Source organism: Heterodontus francisci, chromosome 5, assembly GCF_036365525.1.
Source record: "Heterodontus francisci isolate sHetFra1 chromosome 5, sHetFra1.hap1, whole genome shotgun sequence".
Classification (NCBI taxonomy): Eukaryota; Metazoa; Chordata; class Chondrichthyes; order Heterodontiformes; family Heterodontidae; genus Heterodontus; species Heterodontus francisci.
In genome coordinates, this window is record NC_090375.1 from 39,075,750 (window position 1) to 39,100,040 (window position 24,291).

Below are 24,291 nucleotides of genomic sequence, written 5' to 3' on the forward strand. Positions count from 1 at the left end.
AGTAACTTTCAGAAGCTTTCTGAAATACATTAGCCTCACTATTAACCCCAACACAATGCACAGAAGAGGGGTTGGGGTGGGGAATACAAATTACAAAACGTGGAACCAAAATTAAAAATTGGGGAACACATCCCTAACATGCTATGTAGGTGCTTGCCGCCGTTTTTTTATGGTGGCGGGTTGCATGGCATGCATGTGTCCTGTCTTGGAGAGGCAGAGTGCTGGCTCCCCCAGTGCAGTTGGGAACCTGATTTAGCATCAACGCCTGACAACCAAGTTTCCCAGGGCTCGGGAAACCCAGTAGCAAAGTAGCGACAAGAGCTGCTGGTTACAGAAAGTTAGCACTTTTTTACAGCACACCTAGTAGGCCAGGAGGAGCAGGAATGCTCTCCCAGGCCCCTCAAAGCGGGGTTCCCTTCTGGCGATTGATGCCTCTCTTCACTGCTGCAATCGGTGACTACCCCCACCCACCCCTGACCCCACTCACCACCCGACAAGCCAAGATCTCTCCTTCGCCATTTCTGCTTCTCCCCCACCAATCCTCGATCTTGAGCCCCAGGCTCTCCCACTCTCTCCCGATTGCTGGAAACCATCCCCACTGGTCTCTGGCTATGGCCTGCTACCTCTAGTTTTCCTCCCCAACTGTCAGCCGGCCAACCTATCCATCTGGTCGACTTCCAGACAGGAAACAGAAAAGGAAAATTATAATTACGTCCTGTCATTAAATTAAGGAGGACCTCCACATCCCTGACTTCTCTGGTTTTCTCCTCCCCGCCACTCCCCAACTACTGCACATGCTCCCTGCCGCTCCCTAAATATCGGGTCAGTGTTTTCATTGATACGAGTAGTCACAATTTAATGGATTTTTTCCCCACTATTAGCAACTGGGTTTTTTGACATAACATCCATGGCTAGTTTTATATATGATTAGTATATTGGAAGGTGATAAAATGTCTAAGCTTATTCATGGAAAGGCATATAGATCGACAGTCATCACTGTCACGCAATATAAAAATGGTGGAAGGAAATTGTAATGAATTCTCCATGCCGAAAACCAATATAACTTTAATATACCTGGGGTTATCATCAAAACAGAGTATTTGTGGTGGGAGATACTGTGAGAGTAGCAAATATTGCTGCCTGTATCATGGACCACCAAGGAACCACAAGATTATGTATTCTAAACAAGAAGTGGTGAAGGGTAAGACAAAAGATTGGGGTACTAGACTTTGGGACAGCTGATTTGTGAATACGAAGGGGAAGAAGGAGACCCTCAGCCAGACTGTACAAGTCATGGGATCTTCAGAATTAATCACAGGGGATTGCATAGTAAAATAATTGTTTTCTACAGTAAGTCAAATTGTGCCCTGACTAAGGGAACCTGCTATCTACTTCAGCTTAATGAGATGAATTTCTCTTGGATTGTTACCAGGGAAGAAATGTACTAGGCCTCAGATCAGTAATTAATAGTATATTGTTTTGACTTTATAGGGTAAAAATAATGATCCACACTGTTCTTGTACAAACATTTAATACAGTCTTGCCAATTTCCATCTATGCTGTTTAAATGGAGGCTCAACTCTCAATAAATGAATCAACACTCGCATTAAAATGGTGTGGAGAGGAACTATGTATCTGCTTGTTAGGCATTTGTAGAAGAACAATGCCAATTGTAATTTCTCTGTGTAATGATATTGAAAAATGCCAGTACTAAATATTTTGATGTTCTCAGGAATAATCCTGAGAAATTGTGTCCTAGATGATGAGGGAATCGCTTTTTGGGAGCCTCCACGTTTTACCAAATGTGTTTCCAATGACTACCAGATGTTGCAGTCAGAGGTAAGTGAACACTTGATATTCAGTGCAGAAGGTATATTGTGATCTAGGGTTTTGTTATGACTCATAAGAGAAGAATATCTCTGCCAACTCTTGTTTTATGATCTCCACTTCTCAATTCTTCCTTTCTACTGCTGAACCAATTATGGGAACATGCATCATTTGAATGTTAACTGGATTTTTTTGGCATTTTTCTCTCCATCCTACTGCTTTTCTAAATATCATCCAACATTAGAGGTTTAATAAAATCTCCTGATGAGAGACGAGTAATGGTCAAAGCAGTTGTCAATTTAAGAGGCTTAAATGTCATACAACGCTGTTGACTCTTAACTTCCTTTTGAATTGGGTCAGCAATTCACTTGGTTGTATCAAACTGCTACCAATGGTTTAAGAAGAAGGTCCACCACCATTTTCTCAGCGAAACTTGAGATGAGCAACAAATGCTGACATAGCCAGTGACCCCCTCTTTCCAAGAATGAAGAAAAAACTGGCTGGATTTTATTTGCACACTGCGCTCCGCAGCGGCGCGCTTTCAACTCGGCACTCTTCCGACAAGGAAGGGCCGGCACACAGCCCCCACGATATCATGCGCGGGGACTGATTTAAATAAAAAGGGTGGAGCAGAAGACCCCGATAATGTAGAGGGGCGGCTGCCGTGGCAACAGCATCCAGCACCACCACGCAGGCGCCAGCGGCATTTTTAAAGGCGTATCAATATTAATTTTTATTAAATAAAAACGTATGTGATGGAGACCCTTCTGCAATCCCCCCAAATGGGGCTGATTTAAATAGAGGGAACAGAGTGGCAGCCCCCGATGACATAGAGGGGGCGACTGCTGCGTCCACAGCAATGGCGTCTGGCACCACCGCACAGGCGCTGGCACCATTTTTAAAGGGCTTCAAGCCCATAGTGTAAATTAAAATTTTTAAAGGTATATCAATATTAATTTTCATTAAAATAAAAACTTATGTGATGGAGGCCCTATCCCAATCCCCCAAATGGTCATTTCATTGCCCGAGAAAACCAAGACATGCCTTTTTCCCTACCTGAACTTTACCCCCAACTTTCTAACTTTTGCCCTTCAACCCCTTCCCACCATCCCCACATCCAATCAAAATTGTTTTCCCCGCTTCCCCACCCCTCCCGCACTGAAAATGTGATTCGTTGTTATTCTGTACGGAGTTCCGAAGGCGTGCGAGTGACGAACGGCGGTCGCAAAATTGGCGTGGTACGGCCGCCGCCAGCAGGGAAGTGAATTTGCATCTAATGTTGTATAATTTGAATATGTATATGAAGGCCCCGCCACTTGGTGGCAGGGGGGGGGGCGGATGCACCGAGGTCTGCCTGCCGCCGGTGATATGCGGCGGGCCATTCTTGCCGTCGCAGGTCGAGGCGGGTCACTCCCTGCCGAATTTTACGGGCCACTCCCCCCCCACCCCCCCCACGACCCACAATGTTGAGGAGCTCGTAAAATTCAGCCCAGAGGTTCTGTAAGGATCTTACATTACCATGAAATTTGTGTTGTAGAATGACAAATTTGATTTTATGTTTCAATGAATTACAAAATTTAAAAAATCTTTCTCAAGTTAACAAGTTTATCACTACCTATATCTTTAATGGGTATATTTAGTTATCAGTAAATTTGAAATATAAGCTCCCACACCTGTTTCTGCCCTCATCTTTGTCCTTGGCTTCCTACACTGTTCTAATTGAGCTCAAGAAACAGCACTTCATCTTTCAATTAGGCACTTTACAACCTTCCAGACTTAGCATTGAGTTCAACAATTTCAGATCCTAACCATTTTTTTCAGACAGCAGTTGTTGTAATGATTCTACTTTTGGCATTTACACATCCTCTAACCCCATCTTTTGTTTCTTCACATGTCCCTTTACCACCTCTTTCGCCTTATCCATCAACCCTTTTGTCATTTAATCATTCCTTCCTTCCACTCTATCACAGACCTTCCCCTTGGGTCTTACTTCCCCTCCCCTTTTCCCTGCCCCTGGACTTTCTTAAAACCTATGACATCTCAAATGTTATCAGGCTGATGAAAGGTCAATGATGTGTGACATTAACTCTGTTTCCCTTTCTACACATGCTGCCTGGCCTGCTGAGAACGTTCAGCATGTTCTGTTTTTATTTCAGATTTCCAGCATCTGCAGTACTTTGCTTTTGTGAAAGGCAAATTGCTTTTGACTAACTTAATTGAGTTCTTTGAAGTAGCGAAGAGGGTTATTGAGAGTAGTGTGGTTGATGTTGTGTATATTGGCTTTCAAAAAATTATTTAATGAAGTATGACGTAGTAGAAGCCTATGAGATTAAAGAGGCACAGAATTGTTACAGCACAGAAGGAGGCCATTTGGCCCATCGTGTCTGCATCGGATCTCCAAATGAACAATTCACTCAGTGCCACTCCCCCACCTTCTCCCTGTAACCCTGCACATTCTTTCTTTTCAGATAACAGTCTAATTCCCTTTTTAACAATTCAGTTAAACCTGCCTTCACCACACTCTCAGGCACTGCATTCCAAACCTTAACCACTCATTGTGTGATAAAAGGTTTTCCTCGTGTCACTTTTGCTTCTTTTACCAATTATATCTGTGCCCTCTTGTTCTCAATCTTTTCACGAGTAGGAACAGTTTCTCCCTATCCACTCTATCCAGATCCCTCACTATTTTCAATACCTCTATCAAATCTCCTCTCAGTCTTCTTTTTTCCAGGGAAAACAATCCTAACTTCTCCAATCGATCTTCATAACTGAAGTTCCTCGTCCCTGGATGCATGTCCGCATGAATGCAAAATTGGCTAAGGGACAGAAAGCAGAGATTAGTAATGAATGGTTGATTTTTTCAGGCTGGAGGTGTTATTAGTACCATTGCACTTTTTGATATCCATTAATAACCTGGACTTGGCTACACAGGGAATAATTTCCAAGTTTGCAGATGATACAAAACTCAGAAATGTACGTAACAATGAAGAGGATAGTAACAGAGTTCAGGAGGACGTAGACAGACTGGTGAAATGGGCAGGCACGTAGCAGATAAAATTTAATGCAGAGAAGTGATACATTTTGTTAGGAAGAAAGAGGTGAAGCAATATGTTCCTACACCCTCTTAAAAATTGTACTGAGACACCTGGCAGGACACGTTTCAAATGTTGATATGGTATATAGATCCTTGGTTTTGTAAGCAGTGGCATGGAGTACATAAGCTAAACCTTTATAAACTACTGATTAGGCCCCCGCTGGAGTATTGTGGTCAGTTCTGTGAATCACACTTTCGGAAGGATGTCAAAGCCTTAGTGAGGGTGCAGAAAGATTTATTCGAATGGTACCAGGGATGAAAGACTCCGGTTATGTGGAGAGGTGAGAGACACTGGGATAGCTTTCTTTAAAACAGAGAATGTAACGGGCAGATTTGATAGAGGTGTTCAAAATCATGAAGGCTTTTGAGAATGAATAAGGAGAAACTATTTCCCATGGCAGAAGGTTCGGTTACTGGATGACACAGATTTAAGGTATTGGCGAAAGAACCAGAGGCAACACGAGGAAAAAAAAAATGATGCAGCATGTTGTGATCTGGAATGCATCGCCTGAAAGGGTGGTGGAAGCAGATTCAATAATAACTTTCAAAAGGGAATCGGATAAACATGTGAAGGGGAAAGATTCACAGGGCTATGGGGAAACAGTGAGGAAATGGGACTGATTGGATAACTCTGACAAAGAGCAGCACAGGCATAATGGGCTGAATGGCCTCCTTCTGTGCTGTATCATTCAATGATTCTACTCGCTGAATCATTAGGAAGAACTCCCAAACAGGCGAATTTTATTTACTGATTTCATTTTGAATGACATGGGTTCAAGATGCCCAGGGCTAGTGTCTAATCAGTGGGCAAAAGTGAAAATCTGATTCAGTGTTCAGTGATTATTCACACAAGGTCACTGGATAGTGATGTGTTGTGTTCAGTCTCAACATACTTGACTAATTTTCTGAACTAGATAATGTGAAGTTAGAGTTGCAGCTGGTTCATTTGTTATCCCAGGTCATAAGCTTGGAGAAAATTTCGTAATATTACTCCAATCCACTGGTTGAAGTAGCCAATAGTAATACAGTATGTCGTGTTCCATACACAGACCACTGTTTTTATTTATTTATCAAGTGGATTGGAGTGATATGACCAAATTTCCTCCAAGCTTATGTTAGCTTTTATAATCACTTCCAGTGTTTCTATCACTATTTAACATTCACTAAAAATTCATTTCATGTCATTTAAAATTCATCCATTTTGGAAATGCTGCATTAAATTGGGTACTCCTGGATTCATTATGGTTTTACACTTCCTATTGCATCTACACCCCAAACAGGAACTAAATGGAGCATACCGGAGGGCTAAATTGAATAACCCCCGAAAAAGGGAGCAGGGATTGTAATGCACCTATGCCTTTTGGATGTAATGCAGGCAGGACAGAACCTTTATTTTGCCTGCTCATTTCCATGATTTATGCATGCAGCCAGCACTTAAGTACTGTAGACTGGCTGCACTTATCACAGGGGTCCGAAATCGATTCTGCAAAGCACTGCGCCTAGCTGGCCTGCATCTCTTAAAGGGAAGGTGCATTCTGGCTGGAGCAGGTGCTGGGACTCCTGTGAGAGCTCAATCAGACCTGGGAAAGACAGAAAAATGACTGAACATGGGAGAGATTGTGTACCCAGGTTTTCTGATGCTACATTGGAGATCTTGGTAGAGGAGATGGAAAAGAGATGAGACGTCTTGTATCTGCAGGGGTCCAGAGGACACTCCAGACACACAATGAAAAGGCAGTGGGAGCAGATAGCCATGGAGGTCAATACCAGCAGGCAAGCCCCAAGGACCTAAATGAAGTGCCGCAAGAAGTTTAATGACCTCGCGTGAGTGATTAAGATCAGTGACTCCATCTTCAAATGCCATATCCTACCAACTTCACCACTAACCTCAGCCCCTGCTCAATTCACCATACCCCCACCTCTCACGTACCAACAATCTCTATCAATCAGGACTCACAACTAACATGCACATGCTTCACCTCCTCCTCACACACTTAATACTGTTGCAAGCTTCAGACCCACATCCCACAGCTTGCAGACACAGCTAGCTATTCAACTATGGCAGCTACATCACCCAACCATATTGAACAACATTCACTGACATCCTTCCCTCTCTTGCAGGAGAAGGTGGTGCACAACCAGAGCAGCTGGAACAAACCGGAGTGGGAGACGCACATCTTTACACTCAACTCCCGTGGAGGAGATGATGATGGCCATTATTGGCATGGCCTTTACTGAGGTCGTGGCCAATGGCGGGGCTAAATCCATTGAGGTTGATGGCACCTTCATACCTAATTTTCCTTCTTGCATCCCATTCTTCCTTATCCCACAATCTCTTCTTACTTACAAGCTGTAGATGGTGTAAGCATACACCTCTTACAACTCATCCCTGCTCTCTCCCACTAAACCACAACCTTATCCTTGTACCTTTTTTTCTTTCAGATACTCAAGAACTGTAACCTGGCCAGGCTGTGGAGGTACAGTAAGAATAGTGAGACACCAAGCACAAGTGTGCCTCAGCCAGTCAGCAGTAGGATAGTTCATGTGCCAACTTGCCAGGGGGTGAGGTTGCCAAAGTTCTGCTGCCGAGGACTCTGATGAGGACTTTGATGGACCAAGCTACAGAAGAAGGTTGATGGGTATGCACAACAAAATGCTAGGTGCATTGGAATCCTGCCAGAAAGCCTGCGGTCAATGTCAAGGAGTATGGAGGAATCTGGCACCAACTTGGCACAGGACATTAAGCAGGCCCTGGAGCCCATCCTTTCCAGCATGGAAATGATGACCAATTCCATACCCCCACTTGTGGACCCAACCACAATGCAACGTCTGCTGACTGATGTCTCAGCTTCCACTGCAGAACAAGCAGCTTCCATCACTGCTACCGTGCAAGCTTAAACTGCTGCCATAATGGCTGTGGACACCAGTGTTCAAAGGGACTCGCTGGATGTCACAGCAGTCCAGCAATCTCTCCTCATTGCTGGGGCGTCGCTCCAGAGGAGTGACAGCGGCTCCGTGGAGCAGGAGCCTGCAGACTTTTCTCAGGATGACAGCATTCGTTCTCTCTCACCTGCTACTCCACCAGTACCCTTTCTGTTACCTAACTGCCAGCCAGCCTAGACTGCTGCCACCCATGCTGAGATGGCGCGGTCTGAAGCGAGGTCTTCCAGGCCCAGAAGTCTCGAGGTCATCCTCCAAGCCATCAGCAGTCTCTCCCACTGAAAGTCAGCAGTCTTCCACCAGCAATATTGCAACCATTGAGGTAGCACTGCGTAGGAGCTCTAGGACAGGCAAAGGCTCATGGAAGACAGGCACAAAGGGAATACACAAGGGTGATTAGTTTACATTTGTACACAATATGGCATGATTTCATTTATAAATTTGGTTCGGAATGTGTATGTCGTGTTGGATTTTGTTTTTGCATGTAGCCAAGAGGACGATGTGATGATCAGTGAAAGAGGAAGGTAAGTACTGTGGGATTATGGGTGAATGGGGAATTGAGGTTGCAGTCACTGGTATCACACTTGAATGCATTCCTCATGTACAGCTTGTCAGAAAGAGGCTGTCTAAGTTGCCACCTTCCTTCCTCTTCCTGCTGTTCTGCCTCCTCATCTTTCTCTTTCTCTTCCTCCTTGTTCTTATCACCCAGTAGCAACTCTTTGATTTGCTGCAGTGGCTGAAATGCAGCTGGTACAAAGGACTGCTGCAGAATTAAGGCATCATGACTGCTACCAAGATACCAAGTATTGATCTGCATGATTCGCTACCTATGGCTACATATAAGCTGGGAGTGGGATTCCTTTTGGTTCTGGCACATTGAAGAGTTGGCATGAGGTGCCTACAAAGCAGTCAATGACACCCTGCACCATTGGAAGCCTGCAAACCTTGCAAACTCTTATTCTTGCTCCAGTTGCTTTTCTCTGGCAAGAGGTAAAAAAATGAACATGTTTCTCTTTGAATAAAGAATCTCACTAGCCTTCCTTACACAACAGTGGATAGCAGACTGCAAGTTGTTGCAACTATCTCCAGCTTCAGCCTGGAAGGAGCCAGATGCATAAAAGTTCATTGACAGTCACCTTCACAGCCACTGACAATGCAGTTCGTGCCCTGCTCTTACGTTTGAATTGTGGTGTGACAGCAGGTTTCACTGAAGACTTCCTTGGTGAAGTAAAGACATTTGACACGTCTTCAACAAGAGAGAATCTAACTATATCCCCTTGACATAAAATGGCATTACCATTGCTGAATCCCCAGCATCAATATCCTGGGGATTACCATTGACCAGAAAATTAATTAAACCAGTCATAAAAATACTGTGGCTGCAAGAGCAGGACACAGACTAGGAATTCTGCGGTGAGTAACTCACCTCCTGACTCCCCAAAGCCTGTCCACCATCTACATGGCACCGAGCAGGAGTGTGATAGAATATTGTTCACTTGCCTGGATGAGTGCAGCCCCAATAACACTCAAGTAGCTCAACACCATCCAAGACAAAGCAGCCCAATTGATTGCCAACCTATCCACTAAATCAAACCTTCACTCCCTCCACACCATCACACAATGCCAGCAGTGTGTATCATCTGCAAGATGCACTGCAGTAACTCACCAAGGCTCCTATGAAAGCACCTTCCAAACCTGTGACCTCTACCACCTAGAAGGACAAGGGCAGCAGGAGCATGGGAACACTGCCACCTGCAAGTTCCCTTCCAAGCCACACACCATCCTGACTTGGAACTATATCGCCGTTCCTTCACTGTTGGTTAAAATCCTGGAACTCGCTCTCTAAAGCACTGTGGGTGTACCTACACCACATGGACTGTAGCAGTTCAAGAAGCTGGCTTACCACCACCTTCTCAAGAGCAATTAGGGATGGACAATAAATGCTGGTATAGCCAGCAATGCTGACATCACAACAACACATTGAAAAAGGAGAATTGCTCCGTGAACACTCTGGGCATATATGGCTTCCTGCTGAGAACCCTTCTCCCCCTCTTTCCTCCTCCCTCTTCTCGCAGTTTGGCCTGCTCTTCATGGCCTCTGCTCATTCTCCCAGTCACAGTCTATTCCAAGAGGAATAGTGTACCCATGTCCAGTAGCAAATGGTGTATGGGGAAAAAGTAATGAAGTCAACATATAGGTTATTCAGCACCTGCCACACCACTCCCTGTAGACATTTGAAACTTGAAACAACTATAGAAAGCACCAAAAACATGAGTAATTATAGCAACAGCTGGTAGAAATCAGCCAGCAACTAACGTGGAAAGAGTTGATGATCCCTTCACGTAGCACTGATGGGGGAGCCCTTCCTGTTGCTTAATGTGTATTCAGCTGTACAAACTTAGCAGAGGGTGCCAGCTGGAGTGTTGAGCTCCAAAATGGCAGTGCTGTTGTCAACTGAGTGTTGCATGCTGATTGACTTTATGATCTGCCTGTTCTGCATACTTCCAGATGATTTCAACTGTGCACACACCATAGGCGCCATTTTGGTATCCAATTGGTTAATTGCAAATAGTGAGATGAAAAATACTATTTGAACACTTAAGTACATAAAGTCTCACCTTAATAAATGCTGTTGTCTGATGATATTCTCCATGTTATTTCTGCTGAAAAATAAAACATGCCTTTTGCAACAGTTGCTGCTGCTACAGTTAACAACTAATAAAAGGACCTTCATTTTGATTTTTTTTTGTTTGTGAAAAGAAGTTTCAGGATCTATTTGCCAGGGAATGTGTCTCTTCTCTGTCTGTCTCCCGAATCTCCCTCTTTCTCTTTTCCCTGATCTCTGTCTTGCTGCCTATGATCTTTCTCTCCGTCCCTTGATTTATTCGGACATCTTTCCCCCTCTCTGATATTGCCTTTTCCTTCATTGTGCTCTTTCTTTGCCCTGTATCTGTCTTTCTGAAATCTCTTCTGTCCGTCTGTGTGCCTCCAATCTGTTATTCCTATCTTTCACTTTGCCTTGCTCTTATTCTCTTTCCCGATTGCTCCTTATGTAATCCCTTTTTTATTATTTTCCCATTTTCCTCAATTTTTCTTATCCTCGTGTCATTCTCAATTGATCTTTTACCTCCATCTTTCCCCTTCTCCCTCCTAACAGTGTAACCCTATCCCCATTTCTCCCTCAGTCTCTTTGTCTCCCACATCTCCTCTGCGTCTTTTCTCCATCTCTTCCACATCCCAACCTTTCATTCCCCTGGACTCTCTGTTGCCCTTAGATGGACAAGTCAGAACAGCCAAAAAAAAATGATGTTCCTTTGCGTGTCAGGACATGACAGGCCAAGGAGATGGTGGGAATGAATTATAAATGGCCAAAAGGACTGAAGAAAGAGAAAGACCAGAGTGAGGAGAGAGCAGGTGCAGACCATGTAGAACAAGAGCTGGGCAGAGTGTGGAGCAGGTCCAAGGTGAGCCAGTAAATATTTTCAATTTTATATTTGGCTGGAAGCAAAGGAATAGGGCAGGGAGAAGGGAGCTGGGAATAATGGATCTTTTCAAATTTTGCAGCGGCATCAGGAGCAAGACATGACAGACAGAGAAGACAGACATTCCCTGTCACACCAATCCTGAAACTTCTTTTCACAAACAAAAAGATCAGAACTAAGGTCGATAAGAGAGGCATGAATGCCCCAGTATATGTTTATTTAGATGGGAGCGAGGAAAAGGAGACTGAGAGGTGGTGCTTTTCAAATGTTACAGCGGAGCCAAAAACAAGGATATGGATAGAGCAAGGAATGGGCCTGGAAGGGTGCAGGACAGAGTGAGCAGAGGGACCTAAATGGCCCAATTAGTCAGACATGCCCGAATATTTTTAAATGGAAGCAGATAGAGCAAGGGATATGGGCAGTGCAGTTGGGGGCAAATGCTGGGAGCTGTGTCAGTTGGGAGAGGGAGAAAAAAGATGCAGTTGCCCTAGGTACCTTTGGGAGGCCTGAACTGCAAGGCAAATAATCATTTTAAAGTTTGAAATTTTAGGTACTTACCAAGTCTTTTCACCCCAAGTGATATCTCAGGCTTGGCTAACTGTCACACCTGTGTAACAATGTAGTAACACAGGAAGTAAAAGTATTTGCAAGACTATTTAAGTGATAGATGATCAGATGGATATACATTGTCTATTTTTCTTCTTGTCTCCCGATTCATGCTGGCCAATGTTTAACCTTCTAAGAGGCCAATCTTGAAATTCAAACCTTTTTAGTGAGTGTTAGCAGAGTATTTAACAGTGGAAGGAAATGCAGCAGAACGTGATGCTGCCTGGCATATGCATGAATGCATTTTGCAGTAGGGGATGACTGGATAGAACTAGGAATGGGATCACTGACTACCCCATCCCAGGTACACTGAGGTAAGGTGATGTAATCCTCACCAGCTATCATAGCTTTTGATGAGAAAAAAATGTAGCGAGCTCCGAGTCGCAGGAACTTGGATTGTGGCAGCTATTACATCAGGATCCATATAAAATTTCCTGGTGGGCTGAGTGGCTCCAGTTTTTATATGTAGCAGCATTCAAAAAGAATGGGCTCACACAGCAAGCAAAGCAATTTGCTTCCAAGGTGAACAATATGAGGGCAGGAAATGAAAAGCGAAACATTGCAGATGTTGGAAATCTGAAATATAAAGAGAAAATGCTGCAAACACAGAGCAGGTCAGGCTCCAATGCTTGAGGTTTTTGAGAAATCTGTCCCAGAAACCAAGCTTGCCCAAACACCCCTGCAGCCTGTTCACAATAAATTCTTTTCAGAATGTGACGGAGGCCATTTTCACAAGAGCCCTCCCCAAGCCTGTCCCAGTCAAACAGCAGCAACTTGCAGTGTCCCTCATGCCAAGAAACTTCATAGTCCCAAAGGGGAAGGTGTCAAAACACTTAGGGAGGGTTTTACTGAACATGCAATCCAAGAAAGCATTTTTCAGGAGACTTTTGGAGGCAGGGGGACTTAGCAAGGTCAAGTAATGTTGTGAGAGAATTCCAGATGGCAGAGGTATAATTAGGAGTTCTTTCATTTGCCCAGTGTTTTGGCTTGCAATTAAATTTGAATATTTCATATTCCTCCATGTAAGCATTGTCCTCCTTCAAATAAGATAACTGGTTAGATTATAGCCAACAGCCAATGCAAGGTTTGTGAGATATTTGATTAGTGTGAGATATATGTTTAATATGTCTGTTTATACAGCAAGTGTAGCCCACGGGGGCATGAATTAATTTCATATACATCCCACATACATTCTATTTTAATAATATGATAAGGTAGTGTTGTATTTGAAGAAATGAGAGAAAATTAATTTCAGGGGAAACAATATTACATGATGAAATCCTTCAAAAATGATGTGTTGCAAGTATGAAAAATATCTATATTCAAACTTCACCACACTTTAATTCCATTGTTTACTGCCCATGTTATCAGATTGTTATATAGTCCTAAAGAAAAATACTGCAAATGCTGGAAATCTGAAATAAAGACAAAAAATGCTGGAAACATTCAGCAGGCTGAATTTTACCAACCCCCGATGTCGGGTTTCTTGGCAGGGAGGGGGCTGGAAACTGCCTCCAGGGGAGGTCCACCACGCAACCCGACGCCAGGAGGGCCAGGCCCAATATTACTGGAGGCGGAGAGGCCTCCTGGCCGCCACCCCCGCCCACCACTCGGCAACGGGACCCCAATTTGAATATTTAAATAAATTAAAATGATTGATTTAATTAAGCTCACCACCACTTGATGTCGGGCTGAGATCTTTGGCCTGGCGGCCAGCACTGCCGGACCTTCGGATCCCCGTCTGGGGAAACAAGGTGGAAAACTGCTGGGGAGTGGTGGGGAGGGTTGTAGTTAAAAGTTTGTGGGTAGGGGGGAAGATCAGATGGTAAAGGTAAGTGTTTTGGGGGGGAAAGGGCAAATAACTAATTGAATTGTTATTGGGGATGGGATAGGGGAAAAAGAGAGGTATTTACTTATTTTAATTCAATTTACCTTGAAATATTTAAATTAACCAGTACAGGCAGCAGACACCATTGCTGCGACGGACAGCCCATCCCCTCCACATGATTGTAAGGCAGCCCACCCCAGGGATGCAAATGAACCACCACACAGAAGATTGCGGAGGCTCTACGGCATGTGGCCGGCTTGGGCGTGCTGCCGTTTTTTCATCTAGCCACCAGATTATAAAATCCAGCCCAGCAGGTCTGGCAGCATCCATAGAGGGAGAAACAGAGTTAACGTTTCAGGTTGATGATCTTTTATATACTTCAAGGCTCCAGGTTCAAGTCCTGCTCCAGGTCTTGAACACAAACATCAAGGATGACACTCCACTGCAGTACAGAGGGAATACTGCAATGTGGGAAGTGCGTCTTTGGTATAAATGTTAAACTGAGGCCCCACCTGCCCTCTCAGGTGGAGTAAAGGATCCTATGGCACTATTTTGAAGATCAGGGGAATTATCCCCAGTGTCCTGGCCAATGTTTATCCCTCAATCAACATCATAAAAGCAGATTATTTGGTCATTATTACATTACTGTTTGTGGGAGCTTGCTGTGTGCAAATTGGCTGCCGTATTTCTTACAGTACAATAGTGACTACACTTCAAAAGTACTTCATTGGATGTAAAGCACTTGGAGACGTTTGGTGGTCATGAAAAGCCCGATACAAATTCAAGCCTTTCTTTTTTCCTGATATTTTCCAGGACATTAGCCGCATGCCCCATTAAATCCATGGAGAATATAACAAAAGGAATATGTTGTTTATGAAATTAATTTATACACCTAAGATTTTGCACATTTTCGCCCAGTCTTGTGCCTTACACAGAATGTTTCTTTAACCTGCAGACAAGGGAACACCTGTCTAAGGCTCAGCGTGGCTTAATAGGAGAAGGAGTGTCAGAAATCATAAGAAAGCTGGCAGACACCTCCGAGGGAGGGACCAGCTACAGTGGAGACATCTTAGCCTTAATTGACATTTTGAAGAACATGACAGAAATCTTCCGCAGAACTTACTACACTCCTGTCTCTGGAGATATCCAGGTTAGTAAAATGTGATGGTTGATTGATGGAAAAGATATGGAATAGAAGTTCCCCACTCACTCCCATTTTCAGCCCATTGCGTATACAATCCAATTCTGTACTTTTATAATTTGATTAAACGCTTCACAAAGCATATTTGTGAGAAGCCGGTTACTGTCACACTTCTGACAAAGTTACAGAGGTCAGGTATGGGTAGGTTCATGGAAATTCCCAATCTATATTCACTTTAACTGTTGTCATCTAAGAAGATTTTGTGCCAAGAATTTAGATGACAATGCTTTAATGTACAGTTGTATCTAATGTGTACAAAACTGGTTTGAAGTAAAATTACTGGGCTGCATTTTACAGCCCCCTAATGTCAGGGATCGTGGAGTGGGGGGGGTGAAAAAATGCCTCCGCCAGAGGCCCGCAACGGGCCTTGACACTGGGAAGGCCCGGCCCAATATTGCCGGCGGTGGCTACCGTTTTTGAAGCTTGCTGCCGATCTAAATTCCAGCCCACTGAGTTTGAGTTTGGACCTAGTCCCAAATGGGTATGGGTCAGGGCAAAACATCCCTAATTTAAACTTAGTGAACATCCAATTGGCAGTTTCACACAGACAAGCCCACAAGAATGAATTCTGTGTGAGAAACAGAAATGCCAAATTGGTGCTTTGGGGACAGCTCTTGTGAGGTTGTGCTTGAGGCACATTTTTGATGCATAATTGAAAGATTTTTACCCTGCATCTAATTTGAGATTTGAAAGCTGATGCTGATGTTGGACCAATGATCCTCACTTTGAACATCAGGCTAAAGTTTCCAGCAAATATGTATTTTTCTTGAGAAGTACTCCTTTATCATTAATCTTACATTGCTCCTTTTGTGTTGCAGAACTTTGTTCAGGTAGTGAGCAATTTATTATCAGAAGACAATAGACCGAGATGGAAAGAAGCTCAGCTGGTAAGAATTGAGGACAGAATGGGCAATTTAAAATCAACAAAAGCGATATTAAAACAATCATCCTTTTTTTCAATGAACTGACTGTGTCGGGCGAATCCTTTTGCTGTTGCTTCCAATGGAACCCACTGTGTAATTAGGCTGTTCACATTATACCAATGGATGTAATGTTGAAAAACAGAGATTGATTTTTTCTGAAAACATCATGTCGAGGTTGAGTCAAAATTCTGACAAATTACTTTGGAGTCTGCAATTGACCTTTCCCAAGTCAATATTTTGCCCTATCCAACTTTTGAAAACTGGTTGGAGAGATGGAAAATAAAAGCATGGCCATTAATGAATGCAGGTTCACTGGCTGTACAGTGCAGAAGGGAACACTTCTCATAAATACCTCACTCTCGGGGAGGTTTTGATCACGATTTATAGTTTGCCCATTTAACACTGACTACATCAAAAATAGTTCAGTTCATATGAAGTATCTTTGGATGTCCTGAGAGATGTGATGAGATGCTATTAAATTCAAGATTGTTCTTGCTTTTCTATCTTTCTTTCATTCCTTCTTCCTTTAAAATCATAAATGTAATGCAGTACACATTTGGAATTTCACTGTATCGAGTCAATATTGGAAATTTTGCCTCCTTTAAGTATTGTCTAAGCATAAATTCTTTATGAAATGAAATAGGGGAGCAAGAAACATAAATAATCCGGATGTGAATTTTAAAGTCTGAATTGAAATCAAAGCTTAAGCAGCCTGAATGCTGAAGGTAAAAAGGCCCTGAATTTCCTTGGGACCTGGACATAATGGGCGGGATCTTCCTGTCTCGCAGAGATGGCTTTGGAGATGGAACCGGGAGTAAAGTTAGAGAATCTCCTGTTGGGATGGTTCGCCGACACATTCCTGCCTCTGAGTGATCTTGCTGGAGGTGGGTTCTGACAAGAACCAGCTACCCACCTGGCAGTAGTGGGTGGCTAATTAGGATCAATTAAGTCCCCACTTGGGGCAAATTGGTGATGTCACTGGGATCTTCCCAATGGCGGATAGGCACCAGCAAACCCGACAAATGCCTGCAGGTGGCCTTCCAGCGGCAGGCCGGAGGGTCAGCGAGACCTCCTTTAATTACCCCCCATTCAAAAGCCACAGGGGTCAGAAGGCCACAACTGCAGCCGTAGACTATGCTATCCTGTGGAGGGGTTCCTCCTCCATACTGATGGCCTGGCAGCTGTGGCCATACTCACTTTTAACGACTGTAGAAATCTTCAGAGGGTGTCTCCATCCTGCTTTGCCCTCGTGGTCTGCCCCCCTACATCAGCAATGCCCACCTGTCCTGGTAGGGCTGTCGGTTGCCCAGAGACTTGGGCCCTTCAATTGGACCTCCTGCTTGCGCAGCCCACCCGCCATCCCGAATTGGAGGGGAATCCCAGTGGCGGCCTGTTAATTGGCTGCCTTTGGGAAGATCACGCAGGCAGGCGGGACTAGGGCAGCATCCGGGTTGTGACCAGGAAATGGTCCAATGCCCGAGAATCTTCTAAGAGTTGAAGATTCTGCCCAATGGGAGGGTAATGCTGCAACAATAGATTTGTTTTTATAAAACATTGGTTTGGCCTCAACCAGAGTATTGTGTCCAATTCTGGGCAACACACTTTTGGAAGGCTGTGAAGTCATGGAGAGGGTGCAGAAAAGATGGACAAAAATGGTTCCAGAGATGAGGGACTTTAATTACGTGGTTAGATTGGAGAAGCTAGGGCTGTTCTCCTTGGAGAAGGTTGAGAGGAGATTTGTTAGAGGTGTTCAAAGTCATAAGGGGTGTGGACAGAGTGAGTAAGGAGATACTGTTCCCATTGACGAAAGGGTCATGAAGATGAGGACACTGAATTAAGATGAATTAAAAGAATTAAAAGAACCAATGATGACATGAATAAAGACATTTTTATGCAGAGTGGTTAGATTCTGGAATGTACTGCTTGAGAGTGTGGAGGCAGATTCAATAATGGATTCAAAAGGGGATAATTATTAGAATAGAAAAAATTTGCAGGACTCTGGGGAAAAGTGGGGGAATGGGACGAGGTGAGTTGCTCTTGCAGAGAGCCGGCACAGACACTAAGGGCCGAATGACCTCCTTCTGTACTGTAACCATTCTATGATTCTATGGTTGCAGAAGAATATCAGGTGGGACCTGGGAAAGCAGATTTCCACCAAGTAGAGGAGCAGTCAAGATTTTCCATCTGACACACATGTCCCTTATGTCACAAGGAGGCAGGGCCAGTGGAACAAGTTTCCTCAATGGAATTTCTATGGTTCTCACTTCCAATCCATACAGTAATCTGGATGAGTGAAAGAAATCAGTTCCTGGCAAGGGTCATGGCCCATGGTGAAGAACTTGGAATTAATTACTACCAATTTTACAAATTGCACCTCTTTTAGGTGTGCCGATAAGCCAGAGAGTTTCAATGTTTGGTGGGGCTCACCAGATGCATAACCAAGTAACTGTCTGATGTCCCATCTTATCACATCTCATCAGGCTTTCAAGATGCAACCATATTGGTATGAATGACCACCCATAGTATGTTGAATAAATGACCCTGCCCTGACCCCCGTTATTTGGATGGAATCTGGAGCAGAGGGGGGAGACATTCTTACTCTACAGGGACACATAAATTCTAAGGATTTTGGGGCCTGGAGAGAGAAATAAAAATTTCAGACGGGGTATTTTAAAGAGATGCTAATGATTAAAACATGAGTTAAATTTAAATTCGGGTTCAAATGAACGCATTTATTTTTTAGAAACAGTGGTCTTTTTTTTAATTCATTCATGGGATGTAGGCGTCACTGGCTAGGCCAGCATTTATTGCCCATCCCTAATTGCCCTTGAGAAGGTGGTGGTGAGCTGCCTTCTTGAACCGCTGCAGTCCATTTGGGGTAGGTATACCCACAGTGCTGTTAGGAAGGGAGTTCCAGGATTTTGACCCAGCGACAGTGAAGGAATGGCGATATAGTTCCAAGTCAGGATGGTGTGTGACTTGGAGGGGAACTTGCAGGTGGTGGTGTTCCCATGTATTTGCTGCCCTTGTCCTTCTAGTTGGGAGAGGTCGTGGGTTTGGAAGGTGCTGTCTAAGGAGCCTTGGTGCATTACTGCAGTGCATCTTGTAGATGGTACACACTGCTGCCACTGTGAGTGGAGGGGGTGCCAATCAAGCGGGCTGCTTTGTCCTGGATGGTGTTGAGCTTCTTGAGTGTTGTTGGAGCTGCACCCATCCAGGCAAGTGGAGAGTATTCCATCACACTCCTGACTGTGTCTTGTAGATGGTGGACAGGCTTTGGGCAGTCAGGAGGTGAGTTACTCGCTTCAGGATTCCTAGCCTTTGACCTGCTGTTGTAGCTACGGTATTTATATGGCTACTCCAGTTCAGTTTCTGGTCAATGGTAGCCCCTAGGATGTTGATAGTGGGGGATTCAGCAATGGTAATGCCGTTGAATGTCAAGGGGAGATGGTTAGATTCTCTCCTGTTGGAGATGGTCATTGCCTGGCACTTGTGTGGCGTGAATGCTACTTGCCACTTCTCAGCCCAAGCCTGGATATTGTCCAGGTCTTGCTGCATTTCTACACGGACTGCTTTAGTATCTGAGGAGTCACGAATGGTGCTGAACATTGTGCAATCATCAGCGAACATCCCCACTTCTGACTTTATGATTGAAGGAAAGTCATTGATGAAGCAGCTGAAGATGGTTGGTCTAGGACACTACCCCGAGGAACTCCTGCAGTGATGTCCTGGAGCTCAGATGTTAGACCTCCAACAACCACAACCATCTTCCTTTGCGCTAGGTATGACTCCAGCCAGCGGAGGGATTTCCCCCTGATTCCCATTGACCTCAGTTTTGCTAGGGCTCTTTGATGCCATACTCGGTCAAATGCTGCCTTGATGTCAAGGGCAGTCACTCTCACCTCACCTCTTGAGTTCAGCTCTTCTTTCCATGTTTGAACCAAGGCTGTAATGTAAGGGGCTGAGTGGCCCTGGCGGAACCCAAACTGAGCGTCACTGAGCAGATTATTGCTAAGCAAGTGCCACTTGATAGCATTGTTGATGACATCTTCCATCACTTTACTGATGATTGAGAGTAGGCTGATGGGGCGGTAATTGGCGGGGTTGGACTTGTCCTACTTTTTGTGTACAGGACATACCTGGGCAATTTTCCATATTGCAGGGCAGATGCCAGTGTTGTAACTGTACTGGAACAGCTTGGCTAAAGGCGCAGAAAGTTCTGGAGCACAGGTCTTCAGTACTATTGCTGGAATATTGTCAGGGCCCACAGCTTTTGCAGTATCCAGTGCCTTCTGTCGTTTCTTGATATCACACAGAGTGAACCGAATTGGCTGAAGTCTGGCATCTGTGATGCTGGGGACTTCAGGAGGTGGCCGAGATGGATCATCAACTTGGCACTTCTGGCTGAAGATTGTTGCAAATGCTTCAGCCTTATCTTTCGCACTGATGTGCTGGGCTCCCCCATCATTGAGGATTACCCCGCCTTAAAATTATTCAATGACCCCGCCTCCACCACTTCTGAGGCAGAACAACCCTCTGAGAGAAAATATTTCTCCTCATCTCTGTCCTAAAAGTGTGACCCCTAATTTTAAAACAGTGCCCCCTAGTTTTGGACAACCCCACCATTGAGGATGGGGATATTTGTGGAGCCACCTCCTCCAGTTAGTTGTTTAATTGTCCACCACCATTCACGGCTGGATGTGGCAGGACTGCAGAGCTTAGATCTGATCTGTTGGTTATGGGATCGCTTAGCTCTGTCTATCGCACGCTGCTTACGCAGTTTGGAATGCAAGTAGTCCTGTGTTGTAGCTTCACCAGGTTGACACCTCATTTTGAGGTATGCCTGGTGCTGCTCCTGGCATGCCCTCCTGCACTCTTCATTGAACCAGGGTTCGTCGCCTGGCTTGATGGTAATGGTAGAGTGGGGGATATGCCGGGCCATGAGGTTACAGATTGTGGTTGAGTACAATTCTGCTGCTGCTGATGGCCCACAGCGCCTCATGGATGCCCAGCTTTGCATTGCTAGATCTGTTAGAAATCTATCCCATTTAGCACGGTGATAGTGTCACACAACATGGTGACGGTATCCTCAATGTGAAGGTGGGACTTCGTCTCCACAAGGACTGTGCGGTGGTCACTCCTACCAATACAGTCATGGACAGAAGCATCTGCGGCAGGCAGATTGGTGAGGACGAGGTCAAGTATGTTTTTCCCTCGTGTTGGTTCCCCCACCACCTGCCGCAGACCCAGTTTAGCAGCTATGTCCTTTAGGACTCAGCCAGCTCGGTCACTACTGGTGCTACCAAGCCACTCTTGGTGATGGACATTGAAGTCCCCCACCCAGAGTACATTTTGTGCCCTTGCCACCTTCAGTGCTTCCTCCAAGTGGTGTTCAACATGGAGGAGTACTGAGTCATCAGCTGAGGGAGGGCGGTAGGTGGAAATCAGTAGGAGGTTACCTTGCCCATGTTTGACCTGATGCCATGAGACTTCACGGGGTCCGGAGTCGATGTTGAGAACTCCCAGGGCAACTCCCTCCCTACTGTATACCACTGTGCCACCACCTCTGGTGGGTCTGTCCTGCCGGTGGGACAGCCTTTGACCTGCTCTTCTAGCTACGGTATTTATATGGCTACCCGAGGATGGTGTTGGCAGAGTCTGGGACATTGTCTGTAAGGTATAATCATACCGTGAGTATGATTTTGTCAGGCTGTTGCTTGACTAGTCTGTAGGACAGCTCTCCCAACTTTGGCACAAGCCCCCAGATGTTAGTAAGGAGGACTTTGCAGGGTCGACAGGGCTGGGTTTGCCCTTGTCGTTTCCGGTGCCCAGGTCGATGCCGGGTGGTCCGTCCGGTTTCATTCCTTTTTATTGACTTCGTAGCGGTTAGGTACAACTGAGTGGCTTGCTAGGCCATTTCAGAGGGCATGTAAGAGTTAACCACATTGCTGTGGGTCTGGAGTCACATGTAGGCCAGACCAGGAAAGGACAGCAGATTTCCTTCCCTAAAGGACATTAGTGATCCAGATGGGTTTTTACAACAATCGACAATGGTTTCATGGCCATCAGTAGAACAAAGAGCAAAGAACAGTACAGCACAGGAACAGGCCATTCGGCCCTCCAAGCCTGCGCCGATCTTGATGCCTGCCTAAACTAAAACCTTCTGCACTTCCGGGGACCATATCCCTCTATTCCGGGACTAGCTATTAATTCCAGATTTATCAATTAAATTCCAATTCCACCTTCTGCTGTGAGATACCCTGGGTCTCTGGGTTACTCGTCCAGTGACAATACCACTACGCCACTGCCTACCCTTTTGACTAAAAAGGACCTGGCAAAATTTAAGCATCGTCAAACAATGCTTTAATCTGTTTTTGTGGGAACAAACTGGTTAAAGTGCCGAGGCTTCTAGAATTGCACTTTATTGGGTAAAAAGTGCCAAAGGAAAAAATGTGTTAACAGTTCTCATATATCTGAGGCAAGTATTCTGCTGCTATAGTTACTATCATGGATGAGGTGACACAAAGTGAGGATGGTGGTAATGAGATTTTTACTGTATATGTTCTGTAATCACCATTAAGGGTGTGTTGCCTGGTAACAAATCAAGAAGGAGCAGAGACTAACCGAGACAGCTTCAGCTGAAGGATCCACTAACAAAGGTGATTGGGTTGGACTGGAACAAAAACTAAGAGCCATTTTTCCATTAACACAAAATGACGCAGAACTTTTCATACTGTGTTTTGTTTGTTCGCAAGAAGTGGGTGGCATTTACTGTACAATTTCATTTCTAAATTCATTCAAATAATTTGTGTTAACTTTTCTCACTGATTTCAGTCTTTTTATCTTTTAATATTCTCCTGCTGTTTCTCAGATATGTATTTCTTACAGTGGTCTGCTTCCAAAGGCTAACCCTTCAATAACTTGCACAAGTGACCACCCCTTATCCTTGAACCTATACAATGTCAGTAAGCTGCTGAACTCTCTGGGGGGGCAGGGGGAGGGGGGTGCATGGGGGGTGCTGGGTGGTAGTTGCGGGGCATGGGTGGTAATCTTATTTTGTCAGACTTCGATGTACCTACAAAAAACTTTTGGCATCAGCATCCCTGGGCTAGGTAGGGAAATATTGGCTTGGGTACTTGCTTGATTACCCCTGCTAGAAACTGTGAGATAATGGTTGAGACTTGGCTGTGATGCCCCTGCAGTTGAATAATCTATCAGCATTCATCGTCTATGCTTACTCATGAAGAATAACTACTTGGGTAAGATACTTAAAATCTGATGTCTAGGGATGAGTCACCATCTTCAAGGAGGTAGGAGGGGAAATATGGGAAGAAAATGGGGGAAGCTGGGCAAGAGGCAGCCAGAAGGAAGTGTTGTGAGGTGAGGAAAATGTAATTCTTTCTTTTTCCATCCATTTATGAAGTTAATGATTGAGCCTCAAATCTGACTGTTTGTAGAAGAATACAAGCACATGGCCACCGAGAAAATCTAAAACAATCTAATTCAGTAGTTCTACAAAAAAAATTTTTTTTTAATCAACTCCCACAAAAAAATTTTCACGCCCTTTAAGGATGCTGATTCCAGTAAGCCTGCCAAGAATGGCTTATCTCAGATCTTTGCATGTTCCTATCTCACTTTTCTGTGTTAGTTTTGTTTCCTTCTCTCTCTCTCACACATGCACACATACCCTTCACTCCTGCGTATTTTTTTAAATCATTCATGGGATGTCAGCAATCCTGGCAATGCTACCATTTACTGCTCATCTCTAATTGCCTTTGGTAAGATGGTGGGACCACTGCAGTCCATATGGTGAAGGAATTCCCACAGTGCTGTTAGATAGGACCCAGCAACGATGAAGAAATGGCGATGTATTTCCAAGTCAGAATTGTGTGTGACTTGGAGGTAGTGCTGTTCCCATGTGCCTGCTGCTTTTGTCCTTGTATAGAAGGTGCTATCGAAGAAGCCCTGTGAATTGCTGCAGTATATCTTATAGATGGTATACACTGCTACCATGGTGCATTGATGGTAGATGGGGTGCTAATTATGCACATTGCTTTGTCCTATGTTGTGTTGAGCTGCATGAGTGTTGCTGAAGCTGCAATCATCCAGGCAAGTGGAGAGTATTCTATCATACTCCTAGTGATGGTGGGAAATCTTCAGTGAGTCAGGAGGTGAGTTACTTGCCATAGAATTCCCAGCCTCTGGTCTGCCCTTTTGGCCCTATTATTGATGTGGCTGGTTTAGTTAAATTTCTAGTCAATGGTAACCCCCAGGATTTTGATGGTGGTGGATTTGATGATGGTACTGCCATTGACTGTCAATGTCAAGTATTTATCTCTTGTTATGACCAGGTGAGAAAGGTGTCTAGGGTTCCCTCACAGCCTTCACCT

The 24,291-nt window shown here is 44.6% G+C and overlaps 1 protein-coding gene across 11 annotated transcripts in view; it reads left to right on the forward strand.

Annotated features, from left to right (window-relative positions):
• adgrb1a (adhesion G protein-coupled receptor B1a) overlaps positions 1-24,291 on the forward strand; it is a 684,782-nt gene that overhangs the window by 310,841 nt on the left and 349,650 nt on the right. For all 11 annotated transcript variants that reach the window (XM_068031354.1, XM_068031357.1, XM_068031358.1 and 8 more), the window contains 3 exons: positions 1,733-1,839; positions 14,733-14,927; positions 15,797-15,865. In XM_068031354.1, coding sequence (XP_067887455.1) covers positions 1,733-1,839; positions 14,733-14,927; positions 15,797-15,865 — 371 coding nt within the window. The remainder of the gene's footprint in view (positions 1-1,732; positions 1,840-14,732; positions 14,928-15,796; positions 15,866-24,291) is intronic.